Genomic DNA, 22,783 nt, shown 5'->3' with positions numbered 1-22,783 from the left:
TCAACTTGTACAATTGGTGTCGATAACGATCAGCCGTGACAGTCTCGTGCGGATTTAACAGCTCATAGTACACTATCCCACCAAATACAGAGCATTACTTTTGAACCGTGAATATTGCGTCTCGGAGTGGATGTTGATGGTTCGCCTGGATCCACCCATGATTTTCTGCGTTTCGGATTATCAAAATAGATCCACTTTTCATCCCCAGTAACAATCCGAGACGAAAGACTCTTCTTTTTTTGCCTGGCGATCAACGAAATGCAAATGTTCAACCGGTTCGCAATGGCACTTTCCGATAATTCATGTCGAACCCATTTCCCTTCCTTCTGAATTTTTCCCATTTCATGTAAATGTTTGGCAACTGTTGTACGATCAACATTTAATGCTCTGGCAAGAGATGGATTCCACCACGATAAAATCACTCTTCTTTTCAGTTGATCCATTCGTCGACGAATTTTCGCACTTCTTCCAAATTATCAAAGTGTGTATCCTCTAAAGCGTGTTGCATCGACCGGAACAAATAATAATCGCATGGAGCAATGTCCGGAGAAGACTTGCCATTCAAGCTCTAATAGTGTTTGTTTCACTGATAACGCAACGTGAGGTCGAGCGTTGTCACGAAGAAGAATCACTTTCCGTCGTTTACTCGCAATTGGTGGTCGTTTTTCGTCCAATGCTTGCTTCAACTTGTACAATTGGTGTCGATAACGATCAGCCGTGACAGTCTCGTGCGGATTTAACAGCTCATAGTACACTATTACTTTTGAACCGTGAATATTGCGTCTCGGAGTGGATGTTGATGGTTCGCCTGGATCCACCCATGATTTTCTGCGTTTCGGATTATCAAAATAGATCCACTTTTCATCCCCAGTAACAATCCGAGACAAAAGACTCTTCTTTGTTTGCCTGGCGATCAACGAAATGCAAATGTTCAACCGGTTCGCAATGGCACTTTCCGATAATTCATGTCGAACCCATTTCCCTTCCTTCTGAATTTTTCCCATTTCATGTAAATGTTTGGTAACTGTTGTACGATCAACGTTTAATGCTCTGGCAAGGTCTGAAGTGGATCGTGTTGGATTTTCGTCGAATAATGCTTGCAAATCTGCATTTTCAAGCGTTCTTTGTCCTTCACATCAGTATCACCACTTTTAAAGCGTCTAAACCAGTATTGACACGTCTTAATTGATGGGGCAGAATCACCATAAGTTTCCACTTGCTATAATGCTACTAAATGTCATGGATAATGTCAACACCGTAAGAAAGAACAGTTATCGGAAACAGCTATTGGAACAAACTGACACTACAGCCATCTGTTGCAAAACCCTCAAAACTAAATCACACTCCTAATATTTGCACTTTTGATATAGAATTTCTCTCTTGTGTTTTTCCTCTCTAATGACAGCACAAAACATATAGTATGTTACAATATCGTTACAGTCATTGTCCAGCGATTTTTGTCGCCGCGTCTAACGTCGACTCCGTGTCCTCGAGGAACGCATCCGGCGAGATTTCGCTTGTCAAGGCTCTTTCTCTTCTCTCTATCTTTTTTTTTGATTTGTTACGTTCAAGTATAAACGAAACGGACGACTGGATATGTATCGAGGGCAGTGGTGTGTCGTTAGACTATACATTAAGATACAACATGATATCAGAGTAATGTAAATATAATATATTTATTAGATCGTTTCAGTTGAATGCCAGATGCTCAAACGTGCGGAAAACGAAATGGAGTTAACATGAGATAAATTTTAAATGATTCGCTTCATCGTGCGCATAACGAAAAGAGGTATAGCCAAGCTAATGATCAAAGATAAACGGGGATATTTATTTTTGCAAATCCTCTCGCTGCTTTGGGCTAAAAACCAAATGTATAACGTGAAACAACGAAGATGACAAGAGACAACTTATTATACTTTACACGCGCATCATTCGCTCGTTTTTTTTTTAAACTTTTTAATACTTTCCATTACTCTTTACAATCTATCGGTTTATAACAATCGACGATCTCCTATTTATTATAAAATATATCAGGAATCGTGTATAATTGTGAAACATGCTGATTATAAATTATGTAAAATAATTCAACCAACTTACCGTGACGAGGAATGGAATGGAAGTTTAGAGGGACTCGTCGATGGGATTTGTGTATTAAAATTCGATCAAGCATTTACACGTTAATATTGTTAAAGAAATAAGAAATAAAATTATATGGAGGTGCAATCAGCAAGAAATTACAATTTTTTATCGCATTATATATTTACGAATATCATCCGCCCTAAAGAAGTCTTTTTATGTAGGTAATTTGTTATTTAAGCGTATCAAAAAACCGTTTCTTTTTGATCATAATATTTATGTCCTCGTACAAGAAGTTACACGCGTTCGTTTGTCATTGTTACACAAAAGTAACGACCGCGTGCGTTGCATTGTCTTCTTTTTTTTCATTTCGAGGCATCGATTTTCCGTCTCGTTCTTTTCTCTTTTTTTTCCGCGCGGAGAAACGTGACGCTCGCGCGAGAACTGCACGACTTTCCGTTAATTAATCTAGTATGTACATGTAGGATCGACGTACAGTCGCGGAGAAGAGACTTTGAGATTCTTGATAAATATATGGAAGATCACCGAACGTGTCGCGTGTAACGTTTCTGCGATATTCATTGTTCGCTCCATCTCGTAATCGTAAAAAGGTAAATACGCGGAGCGTGTCGAAAATATGATCGCTTCGCCACCAATTCAACAGGGCTCTCTTCACACGTTTCGTAGCGCAAACATCTCTGATAAGGATGAAAATGTAATGAAACATTCCGTAATCAGGATTATTATAGGTGCTCGATAACTACTGTCCGTATTAATTACTGAAAACTCGTCGAATTGTTTTATTATTTACAATTTAGTTTAGTTTAGATCAGATCTCTTGATACTTTGTCCAGTTAAGAGACTCGCCGCACTCGCGTCATCTTACGATTAAGATAGCTTTGTTATTCGGCACGCATCACGTTTATTTCATTTCATCGGTCTATCGAATTTCCGAATCGCACGTATGACACACAGATTTTCGAATCGCATGTATGACACACAGAGAGAATCTCCGAATCTCACGTCCCTCTCCCCGTGCATATTAAGGGGGGAGCCTGCTTTAGAACGCTGAAAATAAGGTATATTTTGCGAATTGTTTTTGGAGAAACTATACAGCGGATCATTATAAAACTTTGATGCATTTATTAGTACATGATTAAAGATAAAAAAAATATTTTTTTATTTGAATATATCGCCTGTAGAGGTCGTCCTGGAGGCATTGTAAATTGGTGAGCATTCTCCTGCCTCCAAATTTCATCCAAACTGAAAAATTGAAATATTTTCTTGTTATTTATGAATTCCCATCGTCGATGAACCTTTAATATTCATAAAAACATTAAGTTAAACAATTATTTTTGCATGAAAAAGTTCAAAAACTTTGCCTAAAAATCGTACTTTTGTGTTCTAAGCTCCACCATTTTGGCACTTTTCAACTTTTTTCTTCTCTCTTTGGTTCATCGACGATGGGAATTCATAAATAACGAGAACACATTTCAATTTTTCAGTTTAGACGAAATTTGGAGGCAGGAGAATGCTCACCAATTTGCGATGCCGGCGACGCGGCTGCACTAAGATTTCTCCAGGACGACCTCTACAAGCGATATATTCAAATCAAAAAATAATTTTTTTATCTTTAATCATGTACTAATAAATGCATCAAAGTTTTATAATGATCCGCTGTATAGTTTCTCCAAAAAAATTCGTAAAATTATACCTTATTTTCAACGTTCTAAAGCAGGCTCCCCCCTTAAGGGCACGCTTACTATTAATACATACGGAGAGGGAGAGAGAGGAGAGGGCCGATAGCAAAATATCTGACATACGAAAATAGATGTATAAGACTTTTCTTTACATCATTTCCCTATCACAAATATTATCTACGATATCGATTATCTAGGACGAGTAACAATCTTGTCTTTCTGATATGTACACAATAGACAATATATACATGTACATCTACATATTTAATAAGGAAATTGTATGCGTGGCAGCCATTCAGTCAATCTGTCTGTTCATGGTGTTCATCGCACGGAACAAGTGCAAATAACGATCTGAAAAATTGCAATCTTTTCATTTTTCATATAGACAACGTTCTTTGATCTTTCTTTCCCGCCGTGTAATTTGTTTTACTACGAAAAAAAAGAAAATCTGTTTTTTTGAGGAAAAGAATTGTATAGAAACGATACAAATTCAATAGCGTTATTTTTTCGTTTTATCGTTTTATATTTTATAGTTTTTAATAAACGAAGAAAAGAATTTGTATATATATTGCAATTTAATACGATAGAAAGACTGAATAGAAAGCTTGAAAATGTTCCACGAAATGTTCATGAGAAATATGTTAAAAGTGAAATATGATTAGAGTTATGTCCAATGGAGAAACTTATTGGATTATGAAAGGACGGGTACTTTAATAATCGGATAAGTAAAACAGGGTCAAGATGAACTTGGAAGATCTCTCGCTCCAGCGCATATACGTATAGATATTTATTAGATCTCTTAGACTCCGCGAACAGGAAGATGGGGTAAAATGGTTAATGTACAGTGAGCGCCGAAAGTTCCAAAATTGTTAAATAACTGCGTGTTGCAGCAAAACAATGTTTTAAACAAATATTTTAGGGTTGTTTACTTGAATACTTATAAAGGCGGGAAACCGATTATAACAATTTTCCAAATGTCACAGAGACGAATGAGGAGTGGAACGGAAAACAATCAGAATGGAATTAGTCTCGTTCGAAAGATATTAAAAGTTTGATTATTGAGAGATTAATATTGATGGCCATCTCGAGGCATTAATGGCATCACTCTTCTCGGTAAATGCGTCTATGCAACCGAAAGCATTTTAATTATTCCGTAACGCCTGTGCGCGCAACAAATACACAAACGCACACGCACGCACACAAGAGGTTTAAATTTGATCAACTAATCTTCACGCGGTACACTTTTGGTAATACTAATGCCGGTGATACCGTAACTGTGAAGGCTCAAGCCTTGGAAAGTACTTAATGAAAAAAAACTTTATTAGTGTTTTGAAAAGCTCTCAAGATTAGCTACAAGAATATGCAATAAAAAGCGGACGTTTCCATTAAAAATTTTAAAGTTGACGCATTAAACGCAGCTTTCCAAGGCCATTCCAAGGTCAAATAACTTATATTAATAACAAATTTACCTGTCAATATATTTAATTCTAAAATATTTGTTTGAAACATTTGTTACTGAAATGTCCGTTTTTCGGGATATTTGATCATATTCTGAAACTTCTGGCACTCGCTGTACTTTATAATTACATTTATATGCGTACATTATTCTCTCTCCCTCTCTCCCTCTCTCTCTTCTCTTTTCCTCTCGATACTTTCCGTTCTTGACGTCGGCGATATGCGTAAGCACATCGCACAGGAGCAATATATACAGTAGTAAACGCACGTAATTGCACATTTGTTATAATTAGCAACTGCATTGCGTCGATTGAAATATTTACACACTCCTCTTCCTGCCTGTCCTACAAAGTTTTCCCGCGGAATGTGATCCGCACCGTTTTCCGATTTAGCATAAAATTTGGCTAAACTTATGCACTACGTGAAATATATAGCGTGGAAAATCCTCGCATCGGTAGCCGTTCCGATAACTCGTAGGATAATGCGCGTCGTATTCCGCTCAATGAAGCACATCAATGAGATTGGTATTAAAAGGTATGAATAAAAACTCGTTTCTTACATATCATAATTAAATCGGTAATTAAAAAGTTCGATGCGAAAGAATCCGCTTTCTTTCGGTATAAAATCCGAGCGCGAGTCGATTACGTCAATTATCCTAAAACGTTGAATATTATCCGCGATACTTGTTACTGTTTTTCATCCGGTATTGTTCCACGAGGAACTATGAATCATCATACGGTTCTCGCTAAAATCGCGCGCATTATGCGTACAGAGAGGTAGGTACTTGGTACGATTGTATCGGCAGTGTCAATTCGAAGAAGGGCCGCGCGTGTTGTCGCGTTTCCCTTCACCGATGAACGTTGTTAACGCCGGTGATGACGGGTTTCAACGGCCGCGCGATTGGTGGGCTCACGATCATTGCGCAAAGTTCAGATTGTACGTTTCAACCTGCATTGGCTGCAGGCCAATTTCCTGCAGGCCGTCCTTGAGGCGTAGGCCTGGCCGCGTGCCGGTCAGTGACGTCCGCGTGACGTTGACATTGTCGAGTTTATAAAACGCAGTACCTTGCGCGATTTTATCGGTGAGTGGGCAGTGCTTGAGCGTTACGTCGACGCCCACGGTGCAGCTGTATCCTTGCCGATGGAGGACCATCAGCGCACTGCTTACCGGGAAGTGTGGCAGCTTCTGATCGTGATTGGTGCGTAGGTTGAGCAAGTGCAGATCGCAGGGGAAGCTCTGGCTCAGCAGTCGCACTTCCGATGCCATCGTGATCTCCTGCTCGCTGCCGTCCACCACGAAGATGTTCACCGGATAGTTGAGGGCATTGCTCAGCTGATTGGCAAACAGCGACGGCCTGGAATAGGTATCGCGGATGCCACCAGCGACATCTTCGAGCAACAGCCAGTGCTTGATGACGGTGCGTCGATTGTCCAGCAGACCCTCGCCCATGCCGCGCGAGTCGTCGTACAGGGTCCTGCGGTCCAACATCACTTCTAGCCAGCCGGGCTGGTAGCTGGCCGCTCCCTGGCAGTGGTTCACCAGCAGTGTTAGCCGTTGATTCGCATCCTCGATGTAGGCCATCGTCGTGATGGGGAAGTAGTTGCCCTCGATGCCGATCCGCTCAATCTTGGTGCGCTTGATCATCTGGTGACCGTTCAAGTCGGTGTAGAATTCGGGTGGGTCCCCATTCGAAATGTCGGTCTGCAATCGCATGAACATCTCCGTCTCGCGATTCTTCGGCGGTGTTTCGAAGTCGACGATGTTGCGCAGATAGATGGCCTCGCCGAGACCGCCGTCGCGGTGATAGATCGCCACGTGATGCGTTAGCAACCGGCCGTACTCGACGGTGAGGCGGGAGCTCAGGCTGCCGCTGACTATGTAGATCTTCTGGTGCGGCGTGTACGCCTCGAGGACGTCCTTGTCCGTGTCACGTAGATTCGGATCGGGCATGAAGAGATACGCACCGCTGTGGAATTGCGCGGACGGGTAAGCGGCGAACTGCACGGCGCACTGCATGATCTTGCCGGTGGATTTCTTCGTGACCTTCTTGAGGAAGCCGGTCTGGCCATCGAACAGCAGTTTCATCCGTTGATTCTCCAGTTGTACGTCGCCCACTTGCATCGGCTTGATGGGGAAAACGCTGTCCTTGCCGCAGCGGCTGCAGTAAACCGTCGAGATCGCTTCCGCCGGCACTTTGTCGACTTGCTGTAGGTGGTACGTAGCGATCGACAGCGGCTTCAGCTCGGCCACGAATAGCACCACGTACACGTCATGCGTAATGCTCGTGGCGTTCATTACTGGCGCGATTTGGTAGGCGATCGGGTTCCGTTGTGGATCCAATACCTTGATCTTGTACGACGTGACTTTCAGGCTGATCACCTCCTGTCTGGGTTGCGCCAGCGGATTGAAGAGAACGATCTTCCTGGTCTCGTGGTTATTCACACTGATTGGTATCTTTTTAGGCAGTTTCTCGTAGCTGTCCCTATCTGACTCAGCCAATACGTAAACGGAGTTTGACTTGCCACTGGTGACGGCCGCTAGCGACTGTATGGCGAAGCTCTGCAAACTCGTCGTGTCGGAAATCGACTCGAACAGCTTCAGCGCGTAGTCCTTCATGACAAAGGATTTGGATGTGCCAGTAATCGCGTCGTGATGTTGGAACAGGCCCAAGTTACGTCGCGCCTTCACCAGCTTCTCAAAGTACGTCTCGTAGAGCTTTATGTCCTTGCTGGACTGCTTGGCAAGATTTAATGCAATCGTGTACAGGATCTCGGCAGATCTAAGATTTGCCTCCAACTCGCGATCCAGGATCTTCATGTACGGCCTGGTGGTGAAATAGCCGCTCCAATAGGCCGGCCTGCCTTCGCTGAAGATGTCCGAGTACACAAAGAAGTCTCCCATCAACGACGGAAACTTGTCTACGCGTTTCTGTATCTCGCGAAAGTAGTCCTTTGGCGTGCCAAACACCACCTCAGCGTTATACTCATCCTTGCGACTATTTATGTAGTCCATCAGGATTTTGTAGTTGGTGTACTGTTGATCCCATTCAATTGCGTGATCGTATCTAAATGTATAGAATAAACATTCTTGTAACATTTGTGTCCATTGTAATCACAATATTAATGCCTTAAAAAATTTAATGTATCGAAAAAATAAATGTGCAACAAGAATGTACTGCAATAAGAATACAGCAAATACAAAATGAAGCAAAGACTGAAAAGAAAGAGTAAATGTAAGAATATGAAAAATACCGTGAAGAAAATATCATTTTTGGTTTGTTCAAGCAGCATTATGCAAACCTAAAGTCATCGCCAAGAGGCATCAGCACGACGTTGTGGCTGAATAACGAGCCGGTTCTCGCATATTGCTCCAGCAAAAGCTCGGCCATCTGCTTGACATTGTTGGGCGTAATCTCGACAGCACGTACCGAGTACTCGGTGTACTCGCCGCGTATCTTGCGGAAGTCGAAGTTTAAACAGACATGGGGGTGCGGGCCGCACGAGTGCTTGATGTTGTAGATGTCGAAGGGCTGATTGTGGGTAAGCATATCGGCGGCACCGGTGCGATCCCATGGTTGCCGCCAGATAAAATCTCCATATTGTTTTCTGGCAAACCATTGCTTCCACGCGTAGTGTATCCTTTGGATCACTGTGCCGGAAGCACCTGACGCTTTCAGGAAGTAGGGTATGGTGCCGCCATGGCCAAATGGATCGACGGACCAGCCCGATTCGGGAATTACGTCGAGGTTCGTCTTCAGCCATTGGTGACCTGAAGTTTGAGAAAAGACAACGGTTTTTACTGGTTCAATATTGAGTAATTTTTCAGAGAGCATCATAAAATTGTGGCGTTTTTCATGGATCTTGCTTGCATAAAAGTCTCTTTATTTTATGTAATTTAGTTTAATAAAATAATATCTGTATTTATGAGAACGTCATAAAGTCTGAGGTATTTTTTCAGAACCATTTAGAAACTTGTTGGAGGGCCACTCTGGATTTTCATTCGTCGTTCTACTCAAAGTCAATTTCACTAACGGGACAGGTGCAATACAATTCGCGTACAAGTTTGGATTATAGTTTATTCCCGTTTAATCCGCTAAAACTAATCTACAACTTAATTATGGGTCGCGCATATCGCAAAAGCCGCATTCACTGGCCCGCCTGTCGGTCTTTTTTACGTGCGTGCATTAATTTGCATTCGCGGAAGCCTTTTAAAGTTCAGCCAGTCACGGTGCGATCAAATATTCATAATGCGAATTAATCCGCTGTTTTTGCCATTTAAATGCGCCAATTCTTCTAGCCATAATGAACGTGCGCCGCAAGCACCGAGAGATTTACTAATTACCTATGCATGTATCAATTTATCGAGTAAATTAAAAACACAAGTCAATCAATCCTATATATTAACGAAATATTATATATTGCTTGGTCACTAATGAGAAATTCGAAATGTTTTCGATATGAAATCAATGTAAAATCTTTTAAAGAGTTTTTTAAAGAAGCTGCGAAATTAATCGTACAGAAATGCGAAGCGAAGAGGGTTTGCGGTGTCATAGAAAGCTCACCAGGGACAACTAATAGAATTAGTCCAGAGTCGGCAGCAGTTAGGCGATAGATGTGTCCAACTTTCTGTCTGATTGCGGCGACAACGCGGTGCTCGGGTATTGTGTAGTGCTATCACCGTTACATTATCGTTCGCTTCCATGCTTTTAGCATAATCTCATCAATGATTATTATGGATGTGTCGAGTAGGTGCGATGAACAATATTTGTGAGGCCGGCAAATGACATACGATCGACGTTACAAATAACGTTACATCGATTTATGTATAGGTCGCTTATGCAAACTCTTCTTCACTGTTATAATATGTTGTGATACGAATCATGTATGAAAAATTTACGATTTTCGATGTAACATTACTTGAAAAGCACACGGAAATTAATATTGTTGTGACGCGAGTATTTTGTGAATTCACCTAAAATCCGGATTCTCAGGGTCATTCGCAGCTCGCTCGCAACCCGGAAATTGCATCAATTATTCGAGAAAGCCGGAGCTTGGCCGCAAATTGCACGTTCGTCGTGCTGTCCCGCCGATAGAGCATTATTGCGGAAGGTCGTAGATGGTGGTAGAGAGAAAAGGGGAAGAGAGGGAGATAGAAATCAAGAGAGGAACATAGAAACATATTGTAGAAACATAGAGGGAGAGGGAGAAAAAGGGTTGAAATGGATGGTTAAGGGAAGTCGCTAGCCGATGTGAGAAAGAGGGAGCAGAAGAGATACCTATAAACGGAATAAATCATTAAACTGTGCTCAGCAGCTGTGCTCAACTCATTATAACTCGTTAGAGCTGAACGACATGTGTGCATTAACGGAATTACCGCGAGATTGCAAATCCCCTCCTGAAAGATTGCGTCTCTCATTCGTTGCCATTCTGGAAGATCCGAGAGAGATATCCGAGGGATTACTTCCTAGCCCGGAAGGGACTAGAGATGATTTCTCTCGTTTCAGAACAGACAGGTAGACAAATGTACTCCCGAACTGTTGTTTCAAGCGTTTGCCTACATTTGAATACATTTACCTGAGAAAACAATTTTGTTAATAGGGAATTTGAACCTGGTGCATGCAAAGTAAGCAACGATGTAAAGCAACAGTGCGGAGTTTTATAAAATAAGCGGCGATATTACGAAGATTATTATTAGGGGTGTGATTTAGTTTTGAGGGTTTTTTTGCTCAAAAACGCATGTATTTAAATATGATGATGAATGAATACCTTAATCAAAATATTTTCCTTCGTTTTCTATAACTTTTTCCCATCTTTCTGGCAAGAGATGGATTCCACCACGATAAAATCACTCTTCTTTTCAGTTGATCCATTCGTCGACGAATTTTCGCACTTCTTCCAAATTATCAAAGTGCGTATCCTCTAAAGCGTGTTGCATCGACCGGAACAAATAATAATCGCATGGAGCAATGTCCGGAGAAGACTTGCCATTCAAGCTCTAATAGTGTTTGTTTCACTGATAACGCAACGTGAGGTCGAGCGTTGTCACGAAGAAGAATCACTTTCCGTCGTTTACTCGCAATTGGTGGTCGGTTTTGGTCCAATGCTTGCTTCAACTTGTACAATTGGTGTCGATAACGATCAGCCGTGACAGTCTCGTGCGGATTTAACAGCTCATAGTACACTATTACTTTTGAACCGTGAATATTGCGTCTCGGAGTGGATGTTGATGGTTCGCCTGGATCCACCCATGATTTTCTGCGTTTCGGATTATCAAAATAGATCCACTTTTCATCCCCAGTAACAATCCGAGACAAAAGACTTCTTTTTTTGCCTGGCGATCAACGAAATGCAAATGTTCAACCGGTTCGTAATGGCACTTTCCGATAATTGATGTCGAACCCATTTCTCTTCTTTTTGAATTTTTCCCATTTCATGTAAATGTTTGGCAACTGTTGTACGATCAACATTTAATGCTCTGGCAAGAGATGGATTCCACCACGATAAAATGACTCTTCTTTTCAGTTGATCCATTCGTCGACGAATTTTCGCACTTCTCCCAAATTATGAAAGTGTGTATCCTCTCAAGCGTGTTGCATCGACCGGAACAAATAATAATCGCATGGAGCAATGTCCGGAGAAGACTTGCCATTCAAGCTCTAATAGTGTTTCTTTCACTGATAACGCAACGTGAGGTCGAGCGTTGTCACGAAGAAGAATCACTTTCCGTCGTTTACTCGCAATTGGTGGTCGGTTTTCGTCCAATGCTTGCTACAACTTGTACAATTGGTGTCGATAACGATCAGCCGTGACAGTCTCGTGCGGATTTAACAGCTCATAGTACACTATTACTTTTGAACCGTGAATATTGCGTCTCGGAGTGGATGTTGATGGTTCGCCTGGATCCACCCATGATTTTCCGCGTTTCGGATTATCAAAATAGATCCACTTTTCATCCCCAGTAACAATCCGAGATAAAAGACTTCTTTTTTTGCCTGGCGATCAACGAAATGCAAATGTTCAACCGGTTCGCAACGGCACTTTCCGATAATTCATGTCGAACCCATTTCCCTTCTTTCTGAATTTTTCCCATTTCATGTAAATGTTTGGCAACTGTTGTACGATCAACATTTAATGCTCTGGCAAGAGATGGATTCCACCACGATAAAATCACTCTTCTTTTTAGTTGATCCATTCGTCGACGAATTTTCGCACTTCTTCCAAATTATCAAAGTGTGTATCCTCTAAGCGTGTTGCATCGACCGGAACAAATAATAATCGCATGGAGCAATGTCCGGAGAAGACTTGCCATTCAAGCTCTAATAGTGTTTATTTCATTGATAACGCAACGTGAGGTCGAGCGTTGTCACGGAGAAGAATCACTTTCCGTCGTTTACTCGCAATTGGTGGTCGTTTTTCGTCCAATGCTTGCTTCAACTTGTACAATTGGTGTCGATAACGATCAGCCGTGACAGTCTCGTGCGGATTTAACAGCTCATAGTACACTATTACTTTTGAACCGTGAATATTGCGTCTCGGAGTGGATGTTGATGGTTCGCCTGGATCCACCCATGATTTTCTGCGTTTCGGATTATCAAAATAGATCCACTTTTCATCCCCAGTAACAATCCGAGATAAAAGACTTCTTTTTTTGCCTGGCGATCAACGAAATGCAAATGTTCAACCGGTTCGCAACGGCACTTTCCGATAATTCATGTCGAACCCATTTCCCTTCTTTCTGAATTTTTCCCATTTCATGTAAATGTTTGGCAACTGTTGTACGATCAACATTTAATGCTCTGGCAAGAGATGGATTCCACCACGATAAAATCACTCTTCTTTTTAGTTGATCCATTCGTCGACGAATTTTCGCACTTCTTCCAAATTATCAAAGTGTGTATCCTCTAAAGCGTGTTGCATCGACCGGAACAAGTAATAATCGCATGGAGCAATGTCCGGAGAAGACTTGCCATTCAAGCTCTAATAGTGTTTATTTCATTGATAACGCAACGTGAGGTCGAGCGTTGTCACGGAGAAGAATCACTTTCCGTCGTTTACTCGCAATTGGTGGTCGTTTTTCGTCCAATGCTTGCTTCAACTTGTACAATTGGTGTCGATAACGATCAGCCGTGACAGTCTCGTGCGGATTTAACAGCTCATAGTACACTATTACTTTTGAACCGTGAATATTGCGTCTCGGAATAGATGTTGATGGTTCGCCTGGATCCACCCATGATTTTCTGCGTTTCGGATTATCAAAATAGATCCACTTTTCATCCCCGGTAACAATCCGAGACAAAAGACTTCTTTTTTTGCCTGGCGATCAACGAAATGCAAATGTTCAACCGGTTCGCAATGGCACTTTCCGATAATTCATGTCGAACCCATTTCCCTTCCTTCTGAATTTTTCCCATTTCATGTAAATGTTTGGTAACTGTTGTACGATCAACGTTTAATGCTCTGGCAAGTTCTGAAGTGGATCGTGTTGGATTTTCGTCCAATAATGCTTGCAAATCTGCATTTTCAAGCTTTCTTGGTTGTCCCGAGCGTTCTTTGTCCTTCACATCAGTATCACCACTTTTAAAGCGTCTAAACCAGTATTCACACGTCTTAATTGATGGGGCAGAATCACCATAAGTTTCCACTTGCTATAATGCTACTAAATGTCATGGATAATGTCAACACCGTAAAAAACAACAGTTATCGGAAACAGCTATTGGAACAAACTGACACTACAGCCATCTGTTGCAAAACCCTCAAAACTAAATCACACTCCTAATATCTTTCGCACAAACACTTTTGCAAACAGATGATAGGAGAGAATGAGGAAAAACGAAGTGCACAGAAAAAGCGGCAAACCCAAATATTCCGGATCAACAATAAGATCGCAAATCATTTGCGAGGCAGAAGAAAAAGGAGAAGAGAAATCGAGGGAAATCAGGATTCGTGGTGCGCTATTGTTCGTAACTATGACAGTTTCCTATGAACGATACGATAATTTGCATTCAGTAAACGCGCATCCGCTCTGCGGGTTTGCTGTGAAGCGAGGAGGCTAACGGATTTTCCTGTCAAGTGGTATTTACGGGATCACCCCGTGTGCATTGGCGCCGTGCGTCCCGCTAATTGCAGCTAATTTCCTAGCATTGGCGCCACCACGACCGACCGACAGACTACAGGGATTCCGTGCGACAGCCGCGCGGTAATGGACTCGTCTCAACGCGCTTCCGGTTATTATCGTTTCTCCCGCGCGCACACAGATGAACGTTGGCAGTAGAAGCGGCTCACGTTTATACATCGATCTCCGCGATTCATGACCGATCAACGCAAGCATCACGGTTCCGGACAACCGTACTGTTTTCACTATCGACGGAAACGCGAATCGCGATTGCGGGAAGAGCATTTTCCGCCCTGCGTCCGTCCATATTCCATCATCAAACACCACCACTCTTTCACGAAGCGCAGATGAATATGGAATAAAGATGTATAATAGTAATCTGAGGGAATGTAAAAATACAGTCGCCTATTATTTATCTCGAGAACGTTTTCCGATACATGCCTGTATATTTGAAAATGAATATATTTATTTAAAGAAAACGTTTGAAATAAATATTGAAATATTTTTTATAACATACGATATATAGTTTACTCTTTTACGATCCAAATACCTGTCAGATATATATGTATAGTATCTAACTTTGTGGTTCAAGTGTTATAAATGGCTTTTTTTTTATTAAAATGCGCATTACTGGGAAAAATAAACTTACTTATTTGAATTGCTGCAGCGTCTACATTACATTTTAATCATACAATATTATCCTTTGATTTTGTCTATTCTTTTTTTTATTTCTAATCTATTTCTAAAGCCTGCTCGCGGTCCGTTGCATGAAAACTGCGGACCGCAAAAAGTTAATACTTAAAAATATAAGCATAATTTTACTTGTACATACTTAAATAAATGAATTTATTGAAATCTCATATGAAATCAGAATAGCAATAATTATGAAAGACATGACAGCATCAATGATATTCAGATTCGAAATGAGACAAACAGGCGGGTAATTAATTTGTCGTGTTTATGATTCATGGCGGACGCGAATTTCCATTGCAAAGTCCCGCGCCATTATGATGCGATCGGTCTATTGTCCTTACGTCGAATCAGGCCGGTCGGAGCCGTATATCAGCCGACCGTTCTGATCGAACAGGTGCGATTGGAATGAGATGCGTTCGCATTCGAGCTCATAAATTATGCCGATCCGTTCGCTATGCGTGACGTCCGCGATTTGTTGCACGATGCCGTTGTATATGTGGGAAGGTACATGCATAATTGTACGGCGCTTGGCTGTCCCATTCATTATACCAGCTTAGCAAAATGCAGCTGTAAATAATCGAGCTGATAAAAAGAGCCTAAAATTAGAGTCGCATGACACGGACACGAAAGTTCTTCCTTCACATCATTGTGATTTCGTGTGTGCAGCATTTGAAAAAAAAAAAAAAAAAAAAAAAAGGGAAAGGAAGAAATAAAATTTTTTTTAAAAAATTTAAAAATACAATTGTTTTTTTAAAAGAATAAAAAAAATTATTTTTTGATTTGAATATAATCGCCTGTAGAGGTCGTCCTGGAGAAATCTTAGTGCAGCCGCGGCCATTGTAAATTGGTGAGCATTCTCTGCCTCCAAATTTCATCCAAACTGAAAAATTGAAATATTTCTCGTTATTTATGAATTCCCATCGTCGATGAACCTTTAATATTCAATAAAAACATTATTTTGCATGAAAAAGTTCAACAACTTTGCCTAAAAATCGTACTTTTGTGTTCTAAGCTCCACCATTTTGGCACTTTTCAACTTTTTTCTTCTCTCTTTGGTTCATCGACGATGGGAATTCATAAATAACGAGAACATCATTTCAATTTTTCAGTTTAGACGAAATTCGGAGGCAGGAGAATGCTCAGCAATTTGCAATGCGGCGACGCGCGCTGCACTAAGATTTCTCCAGGACGACCTCTACAGCGATTAATTCAAACAAAAAATAATTTTTTTTATCTTTAAACATGTACTAATAAATGAATTGTAAATTGGTGAGCATTCTCCTGCCTCCAAACTTCATCCAAACGAAAAATTGAAATATTTTCTCGTTATTTATGAATTCCCATCGTCGAAACCTTTACATTCATAAAAACATAAGTTAAACAATTTTTTTTGCATGAAAAGTTCAACAACTTTGCCTAAAAATCGTACTTTTGTGTTCTAAGCTCCACCATTTTGGCACTTTTCAACTTTTTTCTTCTCTCTTTGGTTCATCGACGATGGGAATTCATAAATAACGAGAACATATTTCAATTTTTCAGTTTAGACGAAATTCGGAGGCAGGAGAATGCTCAGCAATTTGCAATGCCGGCGACGCGGTGCACTAAGATTTCTCCAGGACGACTCTACAAGCGATATTTCAAACCAAAAATAATTTTTTTTATCTTTAAACATGTACTAATAAATGCATTGTAAATTGGTGAGCATTCTCCTGCCTCCAAATTCATCCAAACTGAAAAATTGAAATATTTTCTCGTTATTTATGAATTCCCATCGTCGATGAACCTTTAATATTCATAAAAACATAAGTTAAACAATTATTTTTGCATGAAAAAGTTCAACAACTTTGCCTAAAATCGTACTTTTGTGTTCTAAGCTCCACCATTTTGGCACTTTTCAACTTTTTTTCTTCTCTCTTTGGTTCATCGACGATGGGAATTCATAAATAACGAGAACATATTTCAATTTTTCAGTTTAGACGAAATTCGGAGGCAGGAGAATGCTTCAGCAATTTGCAATGCCGGCGACGCGGCTGCACTAAGATTTCTCCAGGCGACCTCTAAAGCGATATGTTCAAGACAAAAAATAATTTTTTTATCTTTAAACATTGTACTAATAAATGCATTGTAAATTGGTGAGCATTCTCCTGCTCAATTCATCCAAACTGAAAAATTGAAATATTTCTCGTTATTTATGAATTCCATCGTCGATGAACCTTTAATTTCATAAAAACATAAGTTAAACAATTATTTTGCATGAAAAAGTTACACTTTGCTAAAAATCGTACTTTTGTGTTCTAAAGCTCCACCATTTTGGCACTTTTCACTTTTTTCTTCTCTCTTTGTTATCGACGATGGGAATTCATAAATAACGAGAACATATTTCAATTTTTCAGTTTAGACGAAATTCGGAGGCAGGAGAATGCTCAGCAATTTGCAATGCCGGCGACGCGGCTGCACTAAGATTTCTCCAGGACGACCTCTACAAGCGATATGTTCAAACCAAAAAATAATTTTTTTTATCTTTAAACATGTACTAATAAATGCATTGTAAATTGGTGAGCATTCTCCTGCCTCCAAATTTCATCCAAACTGAAAAATTGAAATATTTTCTCGTTATTTATGAATTCCATCGTCGATGAACCTTTATATTCATAAAACATTACTTTTGCATGAAAAGTTCAAACAACTTTGCCTAAAATCGTACTTTTGTGTTCTAAGCGCCACCATTTTGGCACTTTTCAACTTTTTCTTCTCTCTTTGGTTCATCGACGATGGGAATTCATAATAACGAGAAGATATTTCAATTTTTCAGTTTGGAGAAATTTGGAGGCAGGAGAATGCTCACCAATTTGCAATGCCGGCTGCACTAAGATGCCTCCAGGACGACCTCTACAGGCGATATATTCAAATTCAAAAAATAATTTTTTTCATCTTTAAACATGCACTAATAAATGCATCAAAGTTTTATAATGATCCGCTGTATAGTTTCTCCAAAAACATTCGTAAAATTATACCTTATTTTCAGCGTTCTAAAGCAGGCTCCCCCCTTAACTAGAAAATAATTTAATTGATCAAAAAGCTGCATAAGAATTCACCAAGCGTTCCATTTTTTCAGTGTATCGACGTCTCGATGATGTTTGCTGAGGCCGTGAGGCGGACTCATAACGGTGAATCTGTATCGTACCTGTTTTCAAATGTACCGTATTAGATGAAATCTTTCGTGATCTACCTTACAAGCCATGTAAGAAGAATGAGTACTCTTTTTACATTAATTGTTTATTGTTATTGTTAGCTAAAGATAACTACGTTCGCCTGCCAGCCAGCAGGCTGGCTTACCTATTTTCTGTGTCCCAATTCTAAATTGAGATTTATAGTTTGCTCTATTTTTCATGAATTTCTGAGTGACAATTGTGACAGTAATCAGATCGAAATCGTGATGAATTTTTAGAGAGAGAGAAAGAGAGAAATTTGTATATATATATATATACATAGACATGTTTTCTTGAAAAACTTTTACGATAGAAAAATGTAATGATATTTTAGAGTTTGTTGCGATCAAAATTATAGCTTCAGCTCTATGTAATTTATAATATTATAGCTTATCCTTTTTATCTTTCTCAATTAAGGAAGAATGATCAGAGTTGTGGACATGATTGATCTGTTACAATGGCAAAATAGTAATTTAATTAATCGTGGTGTCGGCACACCACGATTAAAGTGTCATATCAGTGCACATAGATCTATCAGATAATTTGCTAACATGGACCTCGTATTTAAATAAATCTTAGAGATTTATAATACTTGTAGGGAAGAATTTTTCATATATCGATACGGGAAGTCGGCAAGAAAAATTTCGTAATTATACTATTTAGAGTGAGAGAGACAGGGAGAAAGAGAGTCTATCGCGTTACAAGTACCATATATACAATAGAGAAAATGGCGCTGACCGTATTTAGCGTAATGAATTACTGACGATATCAAAATGAATGTAGTAATAAATATACAAATTTCGCTTTTATTAAAACAATCGCGAACCAATATATGAATTTAGTTTAACATGACAACACATGATTGCAAATTCTTCTTACTCAACGAAAAAGTGCCACTTGTTATTCGTGTGAGTATTGCAATAAATGTATGAAAGTAAAACATGGCCCTACTTTTCGTGTCTACTTATTGAATAGCGAACTACCATTATTTATGTCAAGCAGTGCATTCTGATAAAATCTGATTTTTATTATTTACCGAGTATCGAGTTTATTAAAAGTTACTTGAACGTTCATATTCTCTTAACAAATATTTACGATTGTATTTTATCGCAAAATTAGAAAATGGAGAGGAGAATTCACAGGATTTGATTTTATTCGAAGAACAACATATTGAATTGTATTATGAAATTTTATTAGAAAATCGTGTGAAAATGAAAGACAATTGAATGCAATTGATAACTCATACGATATATTTTATACACGTGTGGTTGAAAAATTAAGGCAAGAAACTTCCATACGTATTTTTATATCGGTCATACACCGATTTTCTTTAGTTTACAAAATTCGAAACTTCATAATGCAACATTGTGCAATGAAGCGTAGGTCGATAGCGTTGGATATATTACCTCGGCTGATGGTTCACGATTTTTGAACACCGGGAGGTAATGTTATATCAAATACTATTGGTGGATTATTCGGCAGATAATTCAAATCGCACGTCGACGCATTGATATATATTATCTTGCCGTCTGAAGATATACCATATCCTGCAAGACACAAAATTATGTAGCTCGAATAATTTTTATTTCGACCTCGCGCTTAAAAACTTCGTCGTACCTTCGTGTATGTGACCGAATACGTGATACTTGGGTTTCACGCGATTTTGCACCGTTGACAATAATTCGACACATCCGGCGCGTACGTCAGTGCAACACAGGTCCCCATAACCGACGGGAGGCGTGTGCGTCACGAGGATATCGGTGTCCGACGGAATCATTTCCCACTTTAACAGACACGCTTCTCCTCGTGGCACGTTAAAGGCCCACTTGCAAAACTCTGGCTGCCTAAAGTTTCGAAACGAAATGTCCCTCAAAACAAGAATCTCTTATACCTGAAATTGTTTCCTACAAATATTCTTCATAGCATCTCCCCAAGTAGGCACGCACACACATCTTTTTCCGTGGCATGCCTCGAGCGATTAGCTTTATCTTCCACACATAACATAGAGAATTCATAAATGTGAAAGAATGTCGCACATTTACTTAATCGTAGAATATCGAAATACGAAATTTCATAACACTCGAAGAATAATAGGAAAATATATTTAATATTAGGGGTGTGATTTAGTTTGAGGGTTTTTTTGCTCAAAAACGCATGTATTTAAATATGATAATGAATGAATGCCTTAATCAAAATATTTTCCTTCGTTTTCTATAACTTTTCCCATCTTTCTGGCAAGGGATGGATTCCACCACGATCAAATGACTCTTCTTTTCAGTTGATCCATTCGTCGACGAATTTTCGCACTTCTTCGAAATTATGAAAGTGTGTATCCTCTAAAGCGTGTTGCATCGACCGGAACAATAATAATCGCATGGAGCAATGTCCGGAGAATACGCGGGGTGCGGTAAGACTTGCCATTCAAGCTCTAATAGTGTTTGTTTCACTGATAACGCAACGTGAGGTCGAGCGTTGTCACGAAGAAGAATCACTTTCCGTCGTTTGCTCGCATTGGTGGTCGTTTTTGGTCCAATGCTTGCTTCACTTGTACAATTGGTGTCGATAACGATCAGCCGTGACAGTCTCGTGCGGATTTAACAGCTCATAGTACACTATCCCACCAAATACGAGCATTACTTTTAACCGTGAATATTGCGTCTCGGAGTGGATGTTGATGGTTCGCCTGGATCCACCCATGATTTTCTGCGTTTCGGATTATCAAAATAGATCCACTTTTCATCCCCAGTAACAATCCGAGACAAAGACTCTCTTTTTTACCTGGCGATCAACGAAATGCAAATGTTCAATCGGTTCGCATGGCACTTTCCGATAATTGATGTCGAACCCATTTCCCTTCTTTCTGAATTTTTCCCGTTTCATGTAAATGTTTGGTAACTGTTGTTCGATCAACATTTAATGCTCTGGCAAGTTCTGAAGTGGATTGTGTTGGATTTTCGTCCAATAATGCTTGCAAATCTGCATTCTCAAGCTTTCTTGGTTGTCCCGAGCGTTCTTTGTCCTCACATCAGTATGACCACTTTTAAAGCGTCTAAACCAGTATTCACGCGTCTTAATTGATGGGCAGAATCACCATAAGTTTCCACAAGAATTCTATAACCGTCAGCCGCAGTTTTCTTTGATTAAAAACAAAAGCAACGCATGTGGAAATGCTGTTTCGGAAGTTGCATTTTTACGATGATATAACACGATTGCTATAATGCTACTAAACGTCATGGATAATGTCAGCACTGTAAGAAAACAACAGTTATCGGAACAGCTATTGGAAAACTGACACTACAGCCGTCTGTTGCAAAAAACTAAATTAATACATCCATATCATATAAATACTCTATTGAGTCAATAACTTTATACTATGGAGTGTGATTTAGTTTTGAGGGTTTTGCAACAGACGGCTGTAGTGTCAGTTTGTTCCAATAGCTGTTTCCGATAACTGTTGTTTTTCTTACAGTGCTGACATTATCCATGACATTTAGTAGCATTAATAGCAATCGTGTTTATATCATCGTAAAAATGCAACTTCCGAAACAGCATTTTCCACATGCGTTGCTTTTGTTTTTTAATCAAAAGAAAACTGCGGCTGACGGTATAGAATTCTTGTGGAAACTTATGGTGATTCTGCCCATCAATTAAGACGCGTGAATACTGGTTTAGACGCTTTAAAGTGGTCATACTGATGTGAGGGACAAAGAACGCTCGGGACAACAAGAAGCTTGAGAATGCAGATTGCAAGCATTATTGGACGAAAATCCAACACAATCCACTCAGAACTTGCCAGAGCATTAAATGTTGATCGAACAACAGTTACCAAACATTTACATGAAAGGGAAAAATTCAGAAAGAAGGGAATGGGTTCGACATCAATTATCGGAAAGTGCCATTGCGAACCGATTGAACATTTGCATTTCGTTGATCGCCAGGCAAAAAGAGAAGAGTCTTTTGTCTCGGATTGTTACTGGGGATGAAAAGTGGATCTATTTTGATAATCCGAAACGCAGAAAATCATGGGTGGATCCAGGCGAACCATCAACATCCACTCCGAGACGCAATATTCACGTTGAAAGTAATGCTCGTATTTGTGTGGATAGTGTACTATGAGCTGTTAAATCCGCACGAGACTGTCACGGCTGATGTTATCGACACCAATTGTACAAGTTGAAGCAAGCATTGGACAAAAACGACACCAATTGCGAGTAAACGACGGAAAGTGATTCTTCTTCGTGACAACGCTCGACCTCACGTTGCGTTATCAGTGAAATAAACACTATTAGAGCTTGAATGGCAAGTCTTCCCCGGACATTGCTCCATGGGATTATTATTTGTTCCGGTGGATGCAACACGCTTTAGAGGATACACACTTTGATAATTTGGAAGAAGTGCGAAAATTCGTCGACGAATGGATCAACTGAAAAGAAGAGTGATTTTATCGTGGTGGAATCCATCTCTTGCCAGAGCATTAAATGTTGATCGTACAACAGTTACCAAAACATTTACATGAAATGGGAAAAATTCGAGATGAAA

General features: G+C 39.9%; 2 protein-coding genes across 2 annotated transcripts; both read right to left on the bottom strand.

Annotated features, from left to right (window-relative positions):
• Positions 1 to 4,227: 4,227 nt before the first annotated feature.
• On the bottom strand, positions 4,228 to 10,960 carry LOC113563307 (alpha-mannosidase 2). The gene is made up of 3 exons (XM_026974773.1): positions 10,605 to 10,960; positions 8,531 to 10,506; positions 4,228 to 8,295 (listed from the first exon to the last, which is right to left on the bottom strand). The coding sequence occupies exons 2-3, from the start codon at positions 9,064 to 9,066 to the stop codon at positions 6,147 to 6,149; spliced, it is 2,685 nt and encodes an 894-aa protein (XP_026830574.1). The 5' UTR covers positions 9,067 to 10,506; positions 10,605 to 10,960; the 3' UTR covers positions 4,228 to 6,146.
• An 8,514-nt stretch (positions 10,961 to 19,474) lies between these two features.
• On the bottom strand, positions 19,475 to 20,336 carry LOC113563310 (metallophosphoesterase MPPED2-like). Its single transcript, XM_026974780.1, has 2 exons — positions 19,862 to 20,336; positions 19,475 to 19,791 (listed from the first exon to the last, which is right to left on the bottom strand). The coding sequence occupies exons 1-2, from the start codon at positions 20,019 to 20,021 to the stop codon at positions 19,664 to 19,666; spliced, it is 288 nt and encodes a 95-aa protein (XP_026830581.1). The 5' UTR covers positions 20,022 to 20,336; the 3' UTR covers positions 19,475 to 19,663.
• Between the last annotated feature and the right edge of the window lie 2,447 nt (positions 20,337 to 22,783).

This window comes from Ooceraea biroi, chromosome 13 (genome assembly GCF_003672135.1).
Source record: "Ooceraea biroi isolate clonal line C1 chromosome 13, Obir_v5.4, whole genome shotgun sequence".
Lineage (NCBI taxonomy): Eukaryota > Metazoa > Arthropoda > Insecta > Hymenoptera > Formicidae > Ooceraea > Ooceraea biroi.
Note: the sequence above shows the minus strand (reverse complement) of the source record. Positions and strands in the feature narration are given on the sequence as shown.

Coding starts and splice junctions, on each gene's coding strand:
- LOC113563307 (XM_026974773.1), bottom strand. CDS start 9,066: ATGATGCTCTCTGAAAAATTACTCAATATTGAACCAGTAAAAACCGTT. Junction 8,296..8,530: donor CCTCTTGGCGATGACTTTAG/GTTTGCATAATG, acceptor CTATACATTTAG/ATACGATCACGCAATTGAAT.
- LOC113563310 (XM_026974780.1), bottom strand. CDS start 20,021: ATGATTCCGTCGGACACCGATATCCTCGTGACGCACACGCCTCCCGTC. Junction 19,792..19,861: donor ATTCGGTCACATACACGAAG/GTACGACGAAGT, acceptor TGTGTCTTGCAG/GATATGGTATATCTTCAGAC.